General features: G+C 40.9%; 1 protein-coding gene across 5 annotated transcripts in view; it reads right to left on the bottom strand.

Moving 5' to 3' along the window:
• Positions 1-17,277, bottom strand: part of VIT (vitrin) — a 126,349-nt gene that overhangs the window by 90,172 nt on the left and 18,900 nt on the right. For all 5 annotated transcript variants that reach the window (XM_025355062.1, XM_025355063.1, XM_025355065.1 and 2 more), the window contains exons 2-3: positions 16,083-16,152; positions 2,473-2,538 (exon numbers count right to left, since the gene is read on the bottom strand). In XM_025355062.1, the coding sequence (XP_025210847.1) occupies positions 2,473-2,538; positions 16,083-16,134 (118 nt within the window). In that variant the 5' untranslated portion in view covers positions 16,135-16,152. The remainder of the gene's footprint in view (positions 1-2,472; positions 2,539-16,082; positions 16,153-17,277) is intronic.

Raw genomic sequence — 17,277 nt, 5'->3', positions numbered from 1 at the left:
ATGGTTGCCCTTTTGGTCTCATTTCAACAGGAAATCTCACATGGAAGGTTTAAAAGAGCAGAAGAAAAAAGAGGCTGTGTGAAGCAAATCTTTCTTTTATTTCAAATGATTAATGTGGCTGATTTCAAGGTACCTAAATTTAATGCCTAGAAAGAAGGTTTCAGTTGTGGAGAGCACAGAACAGTGACTGTATATAAAGCCTTTTTTAATGGTTCTTTATAAACACACTTTAACTTAAGCTTCTATCAGGCCTACAAATTTGGATACAGATATCCCAGTGTGCTTACAATATTTGAGTGTGAGTTTTCCATCTGTGTCTTCTGTGAGTTATTTCCCAATATCCATTCTTCTCTTTTTTCTTAGTAATAATACCCCTTATTACTTTTAGCAAGGGACATGGATGTTTAAAATCAAGACATGGCTGGGCGCGGTGGCTCACGCCTGTAATCCCAGCACTTTGGGAGGCCAAGGAAGGTGGATCACGAGGTCAAGAGATCGAGACCATCCTGGCCAACACGGTGAAACCCCGTCTCTACTAAAAATACAAAAAATTAGCCGGGCGTGGTGGCGGGTGCCTATAGTCCCAGCTACTCGGGAGGCTGAGACAGGAGAATGGCGTGAACCCAGGAGGTGGAGGTTGCAGTGAGCCAAGATCGCACCACTGCACTCCAGCCTGGTGACAGAGTGAGACTCCATCTCAAAAAAAAAAAAAAAAATTCAAGACATTTCCTACTCTCCCTTACTGCTGGCCAATAGTACTTAAAGAGAGGGGTTATATTGAACTTTCTGGATGTAGCTTTAAAGGGAGCTGTTGAGAGTGGTAGGAGGCAGCCAAACGCCTAGGTAGATAGGGGTGGGTCCCTGGTGAAACCCCACCTCCAAGCCAAAGACAGTTCAAAGCCTGAAAGCCAAGCTACAAATTAAATCCTCAGACTGGATTGAGAAGCCGTCTTCCTGTTTGGTGTGCTTTTCTCTAATGGATCCCCACCCTTCACATGTTTTACATATACCTACCCTTTTCCTAATTGGTTTTCTACACTGTCATGCCCACCTTTGAGTGGTGTCTTTGCTGTAACCTTTTGTGCATACTCACAAACCAATCAGCACATACTCCCCATTCTGAGTCCGTAAAAGTCCCCAGACGCAGCCACATTAGGAACTTTCACGCCTTTGGGTAGGAGAACCACACCTCACGTCCCCTCTCTGCTGAGAGCTCTTCCTTCACTCAGTAAAATTCTCAGCCCTCCTCACCCTTCAATGTCCAGCTTATTCTCATTCTTCTTGGGCATGGTACAAGCGCTTGGGAACTGCTGAACATGAGTTTAAGCTGTAACACAGGTGTGCTGGGGCATGCCAGCATGGCCGAGCAAGGCCCAGGTGAAGCATCACTGGCTGGGGGTCCCTGGCTTGCAAAATGACTGAGAAGAAAAATCCTGCATCACTATTATGTGCCTTTCTTCATCCCTTCCTACTGACTGGAATGTGGACATGATGGATGGAGCTGGGGCAGCCATTTTGGGCAATGAATTGGGAGCCACATTGAAAATGGCAGAATTAGAAGCCAGAAGTCTGGGTCCCTGGAGATTGTGGAACTTCCATAAAAGCCAAGACCACGAGAGAGAAAGAAACTGCAGTCTTAAGTAAGCATCTATTACTCCAGATTTTCTTTTTTTTTTTTTTTTGATACAGTCTCACTCTGGCCCAGGCTGGAGTTCAGTGGTATGATCTGGGCTCACTGCAACCTCCATCTCCCAGGTTCAAGTGATTCTTATGCCTCAGCCTCCCTAATAGCTGGGATTACAGGCATGCACCATCAGGCCTGGCTAATTTTTGAATTTTTAATAGAGACACCATGTTGGTCAGGCTGGTCTCGAACTCCTGACTTCAAGTGATCTGTCCGCCTCAGCCTTTCAAAGTGCTGAGATTACAGGCGTGAGCCACCACCCTTGCCCTTATTCCAGATTTTCTGTCATCTAATCTTAACTGATACACCACTCAAAAGTGAAATTTATTTTTTCTGCTTCCATTGATTGGGTGTGAAATTGCATGGGCTTTTTTGCGAGATTTGCCTTCTGCTCCCAGGGTCTGTTGGAAGATGAGCAGGTTTGCTAGACCTTTGCATTAGCCAAAATAAGTTCTCTGGTACGGGGAATTGAGACAACATTTCAATGTCAGGGCTAAGCTTATTCCACTTAGCCATAGAGACATACTGTTGCCTGGTCTCTGTATGTGTATTTTGAGTTTTTCTAGTGCAAGGGAACTACATATCCTTTACCCTAAAGTCAGGGCTCCTATCTCAAACACTTTTTGGAATGTGGTAGGGGATAAGACTTATCACTAATCAGTCTGAGTAGAAATTAGTTGAGATAGAGACAAAAACCAAACCAAAACAAAAATTATCTAAAGCAAGTATAATAACCCGCCATGGGAGAGACGAGCCTTATGCCAGCAAGGAATTGTGATTTTACTTACTGAACTTGGGCCTTTTAATCTTCTTTGATGTTTCTTTGTTTGAATGTACTCCAGTCACCAGCAAAACTACATAAAGAAAAATTTAAAAAATTTAATCAATATTATTTTACCTAAATGCTTTCTCTTTTGACTCATATTTGCTTTGATCACCCACAAAGTATTCTCACTGGCAGAACAAATTTTCCCTCTTACAGTCATGCATCACTTAACGATGGGGCTGCGCTCTGAGAAATGTGTCAATAGGCGATTTCATCATTGTGCCGATATTGGAGTGCACTTACACAAACCTAGATGGTCTACTACACACCTACACTGTATGGTATGGTCTGTTGCCTCTTAGGTCAAAAACCTGTACAGCATGTTACTGTACTGAATACTGTAAACAATTGTTAACAACTGATAAGTATTTATGTATCAAAATATATCTAAACATAAAAAAAGTACAGTAAAAGTACAGTATAAAAGATAAAAAGTGGTACATCTGTAGAGGACACTTAGCATGAACGGAGCTTGCAGGACTGGAAGTTGCTCTGGGTGAGTCAGTGAGTGAGGGGTGAGTGAGTGTGAAGGCCTAGGATATTACTGTACAAAACCGTAGATTTTATAACCACTGTATATGTCTACACTAAATTTATGACAAATATTTTTTCCTTAATATAATATTAATCTTAGCTTACTGTATCTTTTTCACCTTATGAACTTTTTGATTTTTTAACTTTTTGACTCTTTTGTAGTAACGCTTAGCTTAAAACACACACATTTTACAGCTGTACAAAAATATTGTCTTTCCTTATATCCTTATTCCACAAGCTTTTTTGTATTTTTGAGATGTTTAAATTTTTTACTTTTAAAATGTTTTGGTTAAAAGTTATGATAACTTTTTTTTTTAAGTGAGTAAAAGGAGTATACTCTAAAATAATGATAAAAATATAAGATATAAAATACACGCCAGGCGTGGTGGCTCACGCCTGTAATCCCAGCACTTTGGGAGGCAGAGGTGGGTGGATCACTTGAGGTCAGGAGTTTGAGACGAGTGTGGCCAACATGGTGAAACCCTGCCTCTACTAAAAATACAAAAATATTAGCTGGGAGTGGTGGCACACGCCTGTAATTCCAGCTACTTGGGAGGCTGAGGCAGGAGAATCGCTTGAACCCAGGAGGCGGAGATTGCAGTGAGCCGAGATCACGTCACTGCACCCCAGCCGGGGCGACAGAGTGAGATTCCATCTCAAAAAAAAGAAAACATGTAAGCCAGCAGCATAGTTGTTACTTGTTATCTATCAAGTAATCATTATCAAGTATTGTGTACTGTACATAATGGTATGTGCTATACTTTTACATGGCTGCTGGCAGCTCAGTAGGTTTGTTTACACAAGCATCACCACACACATGTGAGTAATGTGTTGTACTACATCAATGGCTACAACGTCACTAGGCAATAGGAATTTTTCATCTCCATTATAATCTTATAGGGGGCCATTGACTGAGACATTGAAGTGCATGACTGTATTAAGTGCATGAAGTGCATGACTGTATTAAGATGGGAGAAATGAGAGGTCTACTTTGTTTTTTTTTTTGTTTTTTTTTTTTTTGAGCTTTTCTCAGCCCCAGCTGAAAGGTCCCTTTAAAGACACCTCTTGGATACTTGTCCTTTGTTTTGCTGTGTTTAAATTTGACCACACTAACCTGACAAAGCTCCCATTTTCCAGAGGAAGGAATGTGGGTCTGGAGAAGTCCACTAATTTGTCTTGTCCCATGAATTAATGATGGAGGTGGGATGAGCACCCCGGCCCCTCCTGTGCTCTGTCCTCCCTTCCACAGCAGGTTTCCAGATGGCAGTTTCCAAATAGCCGGAGAACTGCATGTGAATGTGGGTGCATCTATGTGTGTGCACACTATGTGTGTGTGCACCTATGTGTGTGTGCATATGAGTGTCCTTGAGAGAAGGCTGAATGCAGGGAACATACAAAGAGCCTCAGAAGAGAGGCTGTCTGGGAAAGAAAGGCAAGGAGAAAAGGGTTAGGGAGAAGAAGGAGACTCATCACAATGTCTGAGAAGTGACCTGAGTATTCCCTCGTAGCCCCCTGGCAGCCCTGGTTCTGTGTCACATCGAGGCAACTGCAGATAGTTAAGCTTCCTCCTTAGAAACAGGAGCAGAACCTCCGATAGCATTTGGACACCACGTTCCTTAACGTATATCAATAGGTGAAGAAGGGAGAATTCTGTATCCTTTCTGATTTAAAGTCTGGTTCCTTTTCAAGCACATAAGATGAAATAGAGCATTCTCAGACCTTGTGATGAGTCTCTCCTTCTTCTCCCCACGCTTTTCTCCTTGCCTTTCTTTCCCAGACAGCCTCTCTTCTGAGGCTTTTTTTTTTTTTTTTGAGACAGAGTCCCACTCTGTTACCCAGGCTGGAGTGCAGTAGTGTGATTTCGGCTCCCGGGTTCAAGCAATTCTCCTGCCTCAACCTCCTGAGTAGCTGGGATTACGGGTGTGCTGCACCACGTCTGGCTAATTTTTGTATTTTTAGTAGAGATGGGGTTTCACCATGTTGGCCAGGCTAGTCTCAGACTCCTGACCTCAGGTGATCCACCTACCTCGGCCTTCCAAAGTGTTGGTATTACAGGCGTGAGACACTGCACCCAGCCTGAGGCTTTTTATATATTGTCTCCATTCATTAAAAAGTGAATGTTGGCTGTTTTTATTATTTAAAAAGATACATGTTCTTTGTAGAAAAATGTAAACAACACAAATGTGGATGAATATAAAAGTATAATATTTTCTAGTCTTTTTCTATATGTATACAGGTATTCATATGAATACATTTAAACAAACATTTGATCATACTCATGTTGTTTACAATGTTTAATAACTTATTTCCACTTAATGATATATATCAACATTTTTTCTTGTCATTAAATGTTCTTTCTATAGTAATTTTAATTGCCTGCAAAGTATTACCCTATATGGATGTATCATAACCAAACTTTGATTTAATAGAAATAGCGTAATCTTTGCATAGATCTGTTATTTCCTTAAAATACATTTTCAAATAGAATTTGTTTGAAATGTATGCTCACTTAAAATTTTGATATGTATTGTGAAAATTTCTGATAGCTTTTTTTTTTTTTTTTTTTTTTTTTGAGACAGTCTCGCTCTGGCTGGCTAATTTTTGTATATTTAGCAGAGATGGGGTTTCACCATGTTGGCCAGGCTGGTCTTGAACTCCTGACCTCAGGTGATCCTCCTGTGTCGGCCTCCCAAAGTGCTGGGATTACAGGCATGAGCCACTGCGCCTGGCGGGTGTGTTTGTTTTTAACTGAACACAGATCCTCAACTTAGGTATAAATGGACTTAGGAGTTTTTGGATTGGCAACTATTTTTGAAGAAAAAAGTGGCAATGCTACCAAGTGTTAAAAAAAACTCTATTTATCTTATGATTATCCAGCTACTATGGTCTCAATGTTTGTTTACCCGCCCCCCAACAACCCCCAACTAGAATTCCTAACATTGACATCCTAACCCCCAGTGTGATGATATTAGAAAGTGGAGCCTTTGGGACGTCGCAGGTCTTGACAGTGAGCCCTCATGAAGGGATAAGTGCCCTTATAAAAGGGACCCCAGAGAGCTAGTTTACCCCTTCTGTCATGTGAGGACACACCAAAAAGATGGCTCCCTAAGAACCAGGAAGCAGACCCTGACCAGACCCTGAACCCATCAGCACCCTGATCTTGGACTTCCCAGCCTCCACAACGGTGAGAAATAAACTTCTGTTTTTCTAAGCCGCTCAGTCTGTAGCAGTTTTTTATAGCAGCCTGCATGAACTAAGACACTAGCTAACCTGTGCCAATGATGTGGCCATTGAATTGTCTCCAATTTTGACTGTTAGCACTAGTTGAGGCCTGAGTAATTGACATACCATGTCCTAGGAGAACAGAAACATGAAAGAGAACTGAGTGAGAACCAGAAGTCTAGCCAGGCAGAATGAAGGCAGACATTTTTTCGGTATATTTACTTCTGGGGTTTGAGTGGGTATGAGTGTCCCGGAGGTCTAATTTTTATAGTAGCTTCTTGTCAATTAACTCTGTGCAAAGACTATATTTTCACTTAATGCTCAAAAAGAAATATCTATAATCCTATAATATTTTTTAAAATGAGTACTAAATACATACATAGAAAAAAAATTGAGCAAGGAGAGGGAGTAAGTGAAATAATAAATTTGGGTATCAATTTTTGTGGAAAACCAAAAACTGTTCTTGGCCTCTGTGCCTGAGGCAAGTGGTTTATAAGTCCTGGTATCATTAGGACTATAAATATTTTGGTAAGACCACCCCATCATTTGCTTTTGGTTGCCCAAGACCTTTTAGGCTGAAAACACGCATAGCTGGGTTCAGTTGAACAGCAGTAATTAATAAAGTCATTATCTTTGATGGCACACACAGGCCCTCCCCTCAGCTTCTGTGCTTATAATTAAAGCTCCTCAGAAACCACTCCTCCAGGGGACGGCTGGTCAGTAGGGCCTGCAAATGTGCTTGTGCCCTGGAGCAAGTCTTCACTCCTCCTCAGCAATCCCCCTCTTGCTACATTGGAAATGGTAAATTGCATGTTGAAGTTGGGGAAGAGAAAAATCAATCTTGTGTTCATTTTCCTAGGACGCCTAGCAGAGCACCAGGATGGATGCCTGATGCCCACTTCAAAGTGCAAAGCCGCAGACAGGTCTGAGAGCCAGCCCCTGTGTGAGAGTAGTTAATTATCTGGCAATGGAGGCCATGTGTGTCAAGAAAACTTGAAGAGAGTTAAGTCTGGAACCCCAAATTCCAAGGCAATCATGCAGCAATGCTTCTCAGCAATGCTTCTCAGTCCTTAAAAATCCAGTGTTCTTTGGCCAACATGGTGAAACCCCGTCTCTACTAAAAATACAAATATTAGCCTGGCATGGTGACTGGCACCTGTAATCCCAGCTACTTGGGAGGCTGAGGCAGGAGAATCACTTGAAACCAGAAGGTGGAGGTTGCAATGAGCTGAGATTGCGCCACTGCACTCCAGCCTGGGCAACAAGAGTGAAACTCCATCTCAAAAAAAACAAACAACAACAACAAAAAATCTGATGTTTCAGTTTTGAATAACATAAACAATTCTCTTCTTCTCCTTCTCTTCTCTTCTCTTCTCTTCTCTTCTCTTCTCTTCTCTTCTCTTCTCTTCTCTTCTCTTCTCTTCTCTTCTCTTCTCTTCTCTTCTCTCTTCTCCTCTCCTCCCCTCCCTTTTCCTCCTTTCCTCTCCTTTCCTTTCTTTTCCTGTCTTGCCAAGGCTAGAATACAGTGGTGTGATCACAGCCTACTGCTACCTTGAACTCCTGGGCTCAAGCGATCCTCCTGCCTCAACCTCCCAAATAGTTGGGCTTACAGACATGTGTGCCACCATGTCCGGCTACTTTTTCATTTTTTGTAGAGACAGTGCCTCGCTATGTTGCCCAGGCTGTCTTTTCTTTCTTTAGTAGTGCTTGAAATGTTAAAGCATATTAAATACTAAAATTACTTTTTCAGAAAAAAAATTTCTCCCACTTCACTCTCTCCCTCTCTGATGTGACAATCAGGACAGGTCAAATACTGATTTTTAAAATTTATTGTATAATGCATAGAGAAAATATAAATGAATAAGCTTGAAACTATGTTTAATCTTCTTAAGGTTAAAAATGCAAGCTAAAGCAAAATGAGGGGGTGTTTTCCCATATCATGCTAGTAAATATGGAACATAAAATTATATTTAATCCTGGCAGGGATGAGATTAGGGCTTCCCTGAACACTGTTGGTGAAGTATAAGCAGGCAGGGCCATTCTGGAAAGCAATTTCAAGAGCCTTAAAAACTTTTATATTCTTTGACCTAGAAAACAAACTTCTAGGAATATATCCCAAGTTATAATCAGAGGTATAGACAAAGATTTATGTAAAAAAATGCTCATTGTAGCATTATTTCTAATGGATCTGGAAATAATAAAATGTTGAAAACGTGCCAATAATGGGAAATCCTAGGCATTTATTACAAATGGTGTGTAGTAGAATATTAAATTACCTGTGAAGTGTTCAGCTGTAACCTTAAGAATGACTCTGACAAGTTTAAAATATATGCAGATAAATAACTGGAACAAATATACTAAAATGTTAATAATGGAGGAATTATTATTTCCATTTTATGTTTTCTGTATTTTCCCCTTTTACATTTGTATTTAATATTAAATATATATTTTATATAGACATAATTTTTATAATTAGAATCATATAAATGAGAAATAACTGATATAATGATAAAGAACAATTATATTTTAATTTGGTCATATTGAAATCATATAGGTTTATAATAATGAAAACTGCTTTCTGAAATTATTGGCATGATTCATCTGTGCTCATGTTTTCCAGTTTTCCTGTCAGTAATGAATTATAATCAGAATCCACATTATGTTGAAGAAAAGACATGAAATACCAGAACATCTAATCAATGATCAAATCAATAGGTACTTACTGAATACCTGTGTACCTAGAACTTTTATAGGCATGCCTCATTCTAGCCCGTAAACTTCCTGTTAGATCTTTTTGGAGACCCTCTATGTGCTAACATAGATAGTATCCACAATGCCTCCTTGAAAACCAATTTATAAAGCAGATCATTTAAACATAGTTCAGGTTTCCCTGATGCTTTAATTTAGGATTATGTACTCAATGAAACATTTAGCATCAAATAAATCAGAGCTTCATAGCAAAGCCATGACAGCTTATTCTCTACAATCATGTAAATTATAAAATTATGCTTCAAATCATAGGATATTTAAAGCTGGGAGGAGCTTTGGAGGTCATCCTTTATTTTATAGAAAGGAAACCAGGCCCAGTGTCACCACCTTGGCTAATGCTGCAGTCATTTGGGGGAAGAAGTTGGAACCAGAATGCGAGTTTGCTGGCTACAGTGTTGGCCTCTTTACTCCACTTGCTCCCTGCCAGTGTCCATGTGGATTATAAGCAATACTCCAGTGACAATGAGCACTATAAAACTCTACTCTAGCATGCATTGAAACATATCTAAAACAAGCATGCTACCTCTTAATTAAACACATTAAACACTTAATTGACATTTATTTAGAGAGCTTTTGAGAGATCCTTGAATGGCTCCAATACCTTAAAAATCTAGCCTCCTTAAGGACAATTATTTGTTTAGAAATATTTATTGAGTGCCTATGATATGTGGTGAGCACTAGAGGTATGACCCTGAGCATGATACAGCTCCCACCCTCAGTGAGTTTACAGATTTTGGAGAGCCAGAAAAATGACAAGGCCAATATCTTGCAGCTATGTGAGAATAAACACAGGACACCAAGGAAATGCATAGAAGATGGTCCAAGCTAATGGGGATGAGGGAAGCTTCCTGGAGGAATAGCATGGTTTGTGGGAGGGGGTGTGGGCATTTCAGTGAGAGGAAGAGCATTCCAGAAAAGGGAACGGCATGTTCAAAGGCCCGTAGGTGAGAAATGATGCATTCCTCAGGGAAATTAGAAGTTCAGTGCTGGAGTGGGGGCTATGGTGAGTGACAAGAGCAGGGGAGGAGAGCAAGAGCCATATCAGGAAGGCCCCACAAGCAAGGCACTTGAAGAAACTTGCACTGCATCCTAAAGGCAAAGGGAAAACACCGAGTTTGCACGGAGAGCAACAGAGTGGAGGTCAGATGTGGGCTTTCAAAGATGAATAGGGGTATGGTAGAAAATGAGGTAAAGGCTTAAGGATTTGGGGCAAGGAGGCCATCACAGCACCCAGAGGAGGGGTAGAGAGACTTAAGCAAATGACCCTGGGGTGAAGACATGTAAGCAGAGGAGAGAGATGGCAGGGAGGCAGACACACGAGGACCTGGAAAGGGGACTATGTGAACGCGAGCCTCCTTGTTTTTCATTAATAGAGTAATTTATTATTCCCCCCAGCTTCATTAAGGTATAATTGACAAATGAAAATCGTCTATATTTATGATGTTTTGATATATGTGTACATTGTGAAATGATTAAATCAAGCTAATTAACATAGCCATCACCTCGCATACTTAACAATTTTTATGTGTGTGGTGAGTACATCTTAACTCTACTCTCTTAGCAAATTTCAAGTAAACAATGCAGTTTTATAAGCTGTAGTCGCTGTGCTGTACATTAGATCACCAGAACATATTCATCTTGTAACTGAAAGTTTGTACCTTTTTTTTTTTTTTTTTTGAGATGGAGTCTCGCTGTTGTTGCCCGGGCTGGAGTACAATGGCACAATCTCGGCTCACTGCAACCTCTGCCTCCCGGGTTCCAGCAATTCTCCTGCCTCAGCCTCCCAAGTAGCTTAGATTACAGGTGCCTGCTACCATACTCGGTTATTTTTGTATTTTCAGTAGAGACGGGGATTTCACCATGTTGGCTGGGTTGGTCTCGAACTCCTGACCTCAGGTGATCCACCCACCTCGGTCTCCCAAAGTGCTGGGATTACAGGCATAAGCCACCACACCTGGCCTGAAAGTCTGTACCCTTTGACCAGCATCTCCCTGTTTCCCCAGCTCCCCAGCCCCTGGAAACCATTGTTCTACTTTCTGCTTCCACCAGTTTGACTTTTGTAGATTCGATACAGTATGTAAATGAGATCATACAGTCTTTGTCTTTCTGTGCCTGATTTATTTCACTTAGTATAACATCCTCTGGTACATTTACATTGTAAATGACAGGATTTCTTTTTTTATGGCAGAATAATATTCCATTGTATATGTGCACCACATTTTCTTTATTCATTCATCCATTGATAGACACTTAGGTTGATTCCTTATTTTGACTGTTGTGAATATGCTGCATTGAACACGGGGGTAAGGATATCTCTTCAACAGACTGATTTCATTTTCTTTGGACATATACTCAGATGTGGGATTGCTGGATGACATGGTAATTCCTATTTTTATGTTTTGGAGGAATCTCATTGTTTTCCATATGGGTTTATTAATTTACATTCCTGCTAACAATTTAGAAGGGCTCCCTTTTCTCCACATCCTTGCCAACACTTATCTTTTGTTTTTTAATAACAGCCATTCTAACGGATGTGAGGTAATATCTCATTGTGGCCTTAATTTGCATTTACCTGATATTAGTGATGTTGAGCATTTTTTCATATGCCTTTTGACCATTTGTATGTCTTCTTTTGAGAAATGTCTATTCACATCCTTTGTCCATTTTAAAAATTAGGGTATTTGTTTTCATGCTGTTGATTTGTTAGAGTTCCTTATATATTTTGGATATTAATCCCTTATCAAATGTATGGTTTACAAACATTATCTTCCATTCTACAAATTGTCTCTTCATTCTGTTGGTTGTTTCTTTTACTTTTGGTGCAATCCCATTTGTCTGCCTTTGCTTTTATTGCCTGTGCTTTTAGGGTTATATCCAAAAAGTCATTGCCCAGACCAATGTCATGAAGCTTTTTTCTTATGTTTTCTTCCAGTAGTTTTATAACTTCAAGTCTTACATTTAAGTCTTTAGTCAATTTTGAGTTAATTTTTGTATACAGTGTGAGCTAAGGGCCCAATTACATTCTTCTGCATATGGATGTACTATTTTCCCAATACCACTTATTGACGAGACTGCTTTTTCCCCATTGTGTGTTCTTGTCACCTTTGTTAAAAATCAATTAAACATAAACGGGTGGGTTTATTTCTGGGCTCTTTATTTTGTTCCATGGGATTATATGTCTGTTTTTATGCCAGTACCATGCCATTTTGATTACTATAGCTTTGTAGTGTATTTGGACATTGGGTATTTGATGCCTCCACCTTTGTTCTTTTTGCTCAGGATTGCTTTGATCTTTTGGAATCTTTTCTGTTTCCATATGAATTTAGAATTCTTTTTCCAAATTTCTGTGGAAAATGCCATTAGAATTTCAATAGGGATTGCTTTGAGGATTGCATAGAAGAATCTGTAGCTTTCTTTGGATGGTATAGGCATTTTAACAATATTAATTCTTCCAATCCATGAACATGGAATATCTTTCCATTTATGTACATCTTCTTCAATTTTCTGCATCTTTTTTTTGGTGTGTGTAAGTCAGGACCTTACTCTGTCATCCATGTTGGAGTGCAGTGGCATGATCATGGCTCACTGTAGCCTCAGTCTCCCTGAACTCACGTGATCTTCCCTCCTCAGACTCTCGAGTAGCTAGGACTACAGTCACATGCTACCACACCTGGATAATTTTTAAAATTTTTTTTGTAGATACAGGGTTTCTCCATGCTTCTCAAGCCGGTCTCAAACTCCTGGGCTCAAGCGATCTGCCCACTTAAGCCATGCAAAATGCTGAGATTACAGGTGTGAGCCACTGCACCTGGCCTCATCAATGTTTTATAATTTTCAATGCACAGATCTTTCACCTCTATGGTTAAATTTATTCCTAAGTAGTTTTTTTTTTGGATGCTATCGTAAATGAGATTGTTTCCTTGATTTCTTTTTCAGATAGTTCACTGTGAGTATATAGAGGTGCTACTGACTTTTGTATGTTAATTTTGTATTCTATAACTTTACTGAATTCATTTATTAGTTCTAACAGGTTTTTGGTGGAGTCTTCAGGGTTTTCTATATATCATATCATGTTATCTGCAGAGAAAGTTTTATTTCTTTTTCAGTTTGAATATCTCCATTTCCTTTCCTTGCCTAACTGCTCTGGCTAGGACTTCCAGTAACATGTTGAACGGAAGTAGCAAGGGTGGGCATCCTTGTCTCATTTCTGATCTTAGAGGAAAAGCTTTTAGCTTTTCACCATTGGTTATGATATTAGCTGTGGCCCTGTCATACATGGCCTTTATTGTGTTGAGGTACAGGGGTCTCCTTTTTCTACTTTGATTTCTTGCTATCTGAATAAGCAAGCCAGAAGGGCAAGGGCAGGCTGAGAAAGGCAGGGTACAAAAGACAGCCAGATCTTCCTTTCTTGTTTCTGTGATGCTGGGAAGATGCAGAGGGTGAAATGACCTCAGAGTTTGTTTGTTTTATTTGTTTGACTAAACCCTATTCCTAACCTCTTGTCCCACTCTCAATCCATTCTTATGTTAGAAACGTACTAACTTGTATGTTAGAATGAAAAGAGAGGTAGCTTCTCAAAGGGGCAAAGGGGAAATGAAGGACCTTATGCTTTCAAGGGATTGTTCCCCAGTGTCATAGCCAACTTTTTGTTTGCTAAAGCAAGCCAGGCATATAGAGCAATTGTAGAGGCAGTGTTGGGAAGGTTGACCCTTGGACCTTGCCCAGTCTCTGAGGACAACAGCAGTGGTTGGGGTAGGGCTCCTGGTCCAGGTGCCTAGAAGTTCCTCAGGGCTTCTTATGGCCATCTGACAGGAGCCAGGAAATAGTGCCACTGGTTCCTGAGAGTGCCTGGTATCCTTGAGGACTTATCCATAGTGAAGACAGAGCATTGTTTTTGGCCTTTTCTTTGGCTCCAGGAGAAAGTAGCTTACCCAAGAGACAAGTAGCTTGGACAGAGCTGCCCCTAGGTCTCTGGCAGCCCTGTTACGTAGGGTTGGGTGATTAATAGCTCAAACATATAATTTGCAGGAAGCTCTGAGACGATGAGTGACTTGACAAAATTGGCAAGTTGATGGTGGAGTCAGGACTAGAACCCATATCCTCCCTTTGACTCCTGGTCCAATACTCCTTCCAACATGCCTAGAGCCCCCTTGCCTTCCCAGCTGCATTACCTTCTTCTCTTCCAGTCCCCAGTTCTGCCAGGTATACACCCTCTGAACAGACCTTGAGCACTCTCATTATATTATGGCTTGAATTACGTACCCCCAAATTTATGTGTTGAAGTCCTAAGCCTCCGTATCTTAGAATGTGACCTTATTTGGAAATAGGCTCATTGCAGCTATAGTTAAGTTAGGATGAGGTCATACTGGAGTAGGGTGTGCCTCTAATCCAATATGACTGATGTCATTATAACAAGGGAAAATGTGCAGACAGACACAACTAGAGGGAGAATACCATGTGAAGATGAAGGCAGTGATCAGGGTCATACATCTACAGGCCAAAGAACACCAAAGATTACCAGCAGACAGCCAGAAGCTAGGAGAGAGAGACGGAACAGATTCCTGCCTTGCAGCCCTCTGAAAGAACCAACCCTTTTGACACTGATTTTGGACTTCTAGTCTCCAGAAGGTGGAGAGAACAGGTTTTTGTTTCCTAATCCACCCAGATTGTGGTGTTTTGTTACAGCAGCCCTGACAAACTAACAGACTGTCTGAAAGGCTTCTGCGCACCTTCCTGGCAGTAATTTCACAATGATCCACAGGATTACTCTACCTGAGGAGGCCATGGCACAGTGGGGCCAAGCTTAATGGAAGATGACCCTTGGGCTTGGTCCTAAACCCCTCAGCACTTTAGTTGAGCGCTTCTAGTTGACCTGCTGCTCCTCAAGGGCCTATCCAAGATTGCATACTCTGGTGATAATGGATTCTTTTTTAAAAAAATCATCTTTGGGCTGGGTGCGGTGGTTCACGCCTGTAATCCCAGCACTTTGGGAGGCTGAGGCGGATGGATCACGAGGTCAGGAGATTGAGACCATCCTGGCTAACACGGTGAAACCCCGTCTCTACTAAAAATACAAAAACAAAACAAAACAAAACAAAACAAAACAAAACAAAACTATCCGGGTGTGGTGGCGGGCATCTGTAGTCCCAGCTACTCCAGAGGCTGAGGCAGGAGAATGGCGTAAACCCGGGAGGCGGAGCTTTCAGTGAGCCGAGATCGCACCACTGCACTCCAGCCTGGGCGACAGAGCGAGACTCCGTCTCAAAAAAAAAAAATCATCTCTGGCCGGGTGTGGTGGCTCACGCCTGTAATCCCAGCACTTTGGGAGGCTGAGGCAGGCGGATCACGAGGTCAGGAGTTCCAGACCAGCCTGGCCAGCATGGTGAAACCCCGTCTCTACTAAAAATACAAAAATTAACCGGACGTGGTGGCGTGTGCCTGTAATCCCAACCACTTGGGAGACTGAGGTGAGAGAATCGCTTGACCCTGGGAGGTGGAGGTGCAGTGAGCCGAGATCACTCCACTGCACTCCAGCCTGGGCGACAGAGTGAGACTCTGTCTCAAAAAAAAAAAAAAAAAAAAAAAAAGAATCATCTGTAAAAGTGTGAGTCGCCAATGCTATAGATAAAGCCATGTCAGCAGTAAGTTTTTTTTTTTTGTTTTTTTTTGTGTTTTTTTGGGAAATTAAGAAATAAGAACATCCTTACATTTAGAATCTGCAAATATGCAGTATCTGAAATACTTGCTAATTGCTGAGGAATACACAAGATAGGTGTGTGTATGTGTGTGTGTGATATGTAATATACTGAGACATATATGTAATACATATACAGTATTTGCTTTACATGAAAACATATACACATGCATCCTGAATTTGATCTTTGCTTAACATTCTTTCTTAAAACATCTCTTCAAAATGTTTGTCATAAAAAGATACACTGTATTGTTTATATGCTCTGTCTTGGTTTAAAACTTTTCTTGGCTGGATTCTTTGGATCTTAGGAAAATGCTAAAAGGGTATCCAGATACACATATAAAAGTACTTACCAAGGAACATTTCAATAACAGATGCCTTCATAGTGAGAACAACAGTCCTCATAAATATCAGAATGACACCCTGGAGAGAAAGAAACAATAACATCATCATATTTCAGCCGGGGGTTCTGATTTGGATGCACAGAGTGTGTGGGAATGGGCTGCATCATTTTGCATTGCCCTCTGGAGTCTTAGGATTTCAGGCTACAGATTTCCATAAGCAGCACCTAGAGATGGCAGTGGCTGGCCTTGCTGGTACCCAGAGATGCTATTTTCAGTTAGAAAGCCCATTCTGGCCACCAGCCTCCAATTCTTCAAATATTTGATGTTTACTTAGAACTGAAGAGGAAATAACTCTACGATTTTGAGAATATGTCCAAGTAGTCTTCTTTATGAGAATATGTCCAAGTAGCCACATTTATGGCATTCAGAAAACATATTTAGATTACGATGATTAATACTTCACTATTCATTTGATAAATATTAAACTCCTATTATATGGCTACATTTTGTTAGAAAGTGCTAAAAATTGAATTAAAAAACAATTATCACCCTTGAAAGACTTACAGTTTAATATAGGTGGAAAAACGTAAGTGGACACAAATAACCATGTTAATTTGCATAAGAGAATGTTAAGTCCTCATAAGAGAGTGTAAGGGGAAATTTATAGAGCAGTGGTTCTCAAACTTTGCTGCGTATTATTTAATAGTATCACCTGGGAGTTTAAAAAAATCCTGATGCCCAGGCTGTACCCCAGACCAATTGAATAAGACTCTTGGGTTGGGAGTCTAGTTAATTAAGTTTTAACAACTTCTCAAGTAATTCCAACATGCAACCAAGTTTGAGAACCAGTGGTTTTGAGTCAGGCTTCTTGAATCTTTTTTTTTTTTTTTTTTTTTGGGACGTAGTCTCTGTCACCCAGGCTGGAGTGTAGTGGCACGATCTTGGCTCACTGCATCCTTCACCTCCTGGGTTTAAGCAATTCTGTGCCTCAGCCTTCCAAGTAGCTGGAATCACAGGCACGTGCCACCACGCCTGGCTATTTTTTGTATCTTTAGTAGAGACGGGGTTTCCCCATCTTGGCCAGGCTGGTCTTGAACTTCTGACATCTTGATCTACCTGCCTGGGCCTCCCAAAGTGCTGGGATTACAGGCGTGAGCCCCTGAGCCCAGCTGGCTTGTGTATACTCTTCACCTGGGGCTCTTGC

This window comes from Theropithecus gelada, chromosome 13, assembly GCF_003255815.1.
Source record: "Theropithecus gelada isolate Dixy chromosome 13, Tgel_1.0, whole genome shotgun sequence".
NCBI classification, from domain to species: domain Eukaryota; kingdom Metazoa; phylum Chordata; class Mammalia; order Primates; family Cercopithecidae; genus Theropithecus; species Theropithecus gelada.
Note: the sequence above shows the minus strand (reverse complement) of the source record. Positions and strands in the feature narration are given on the sequence as shown.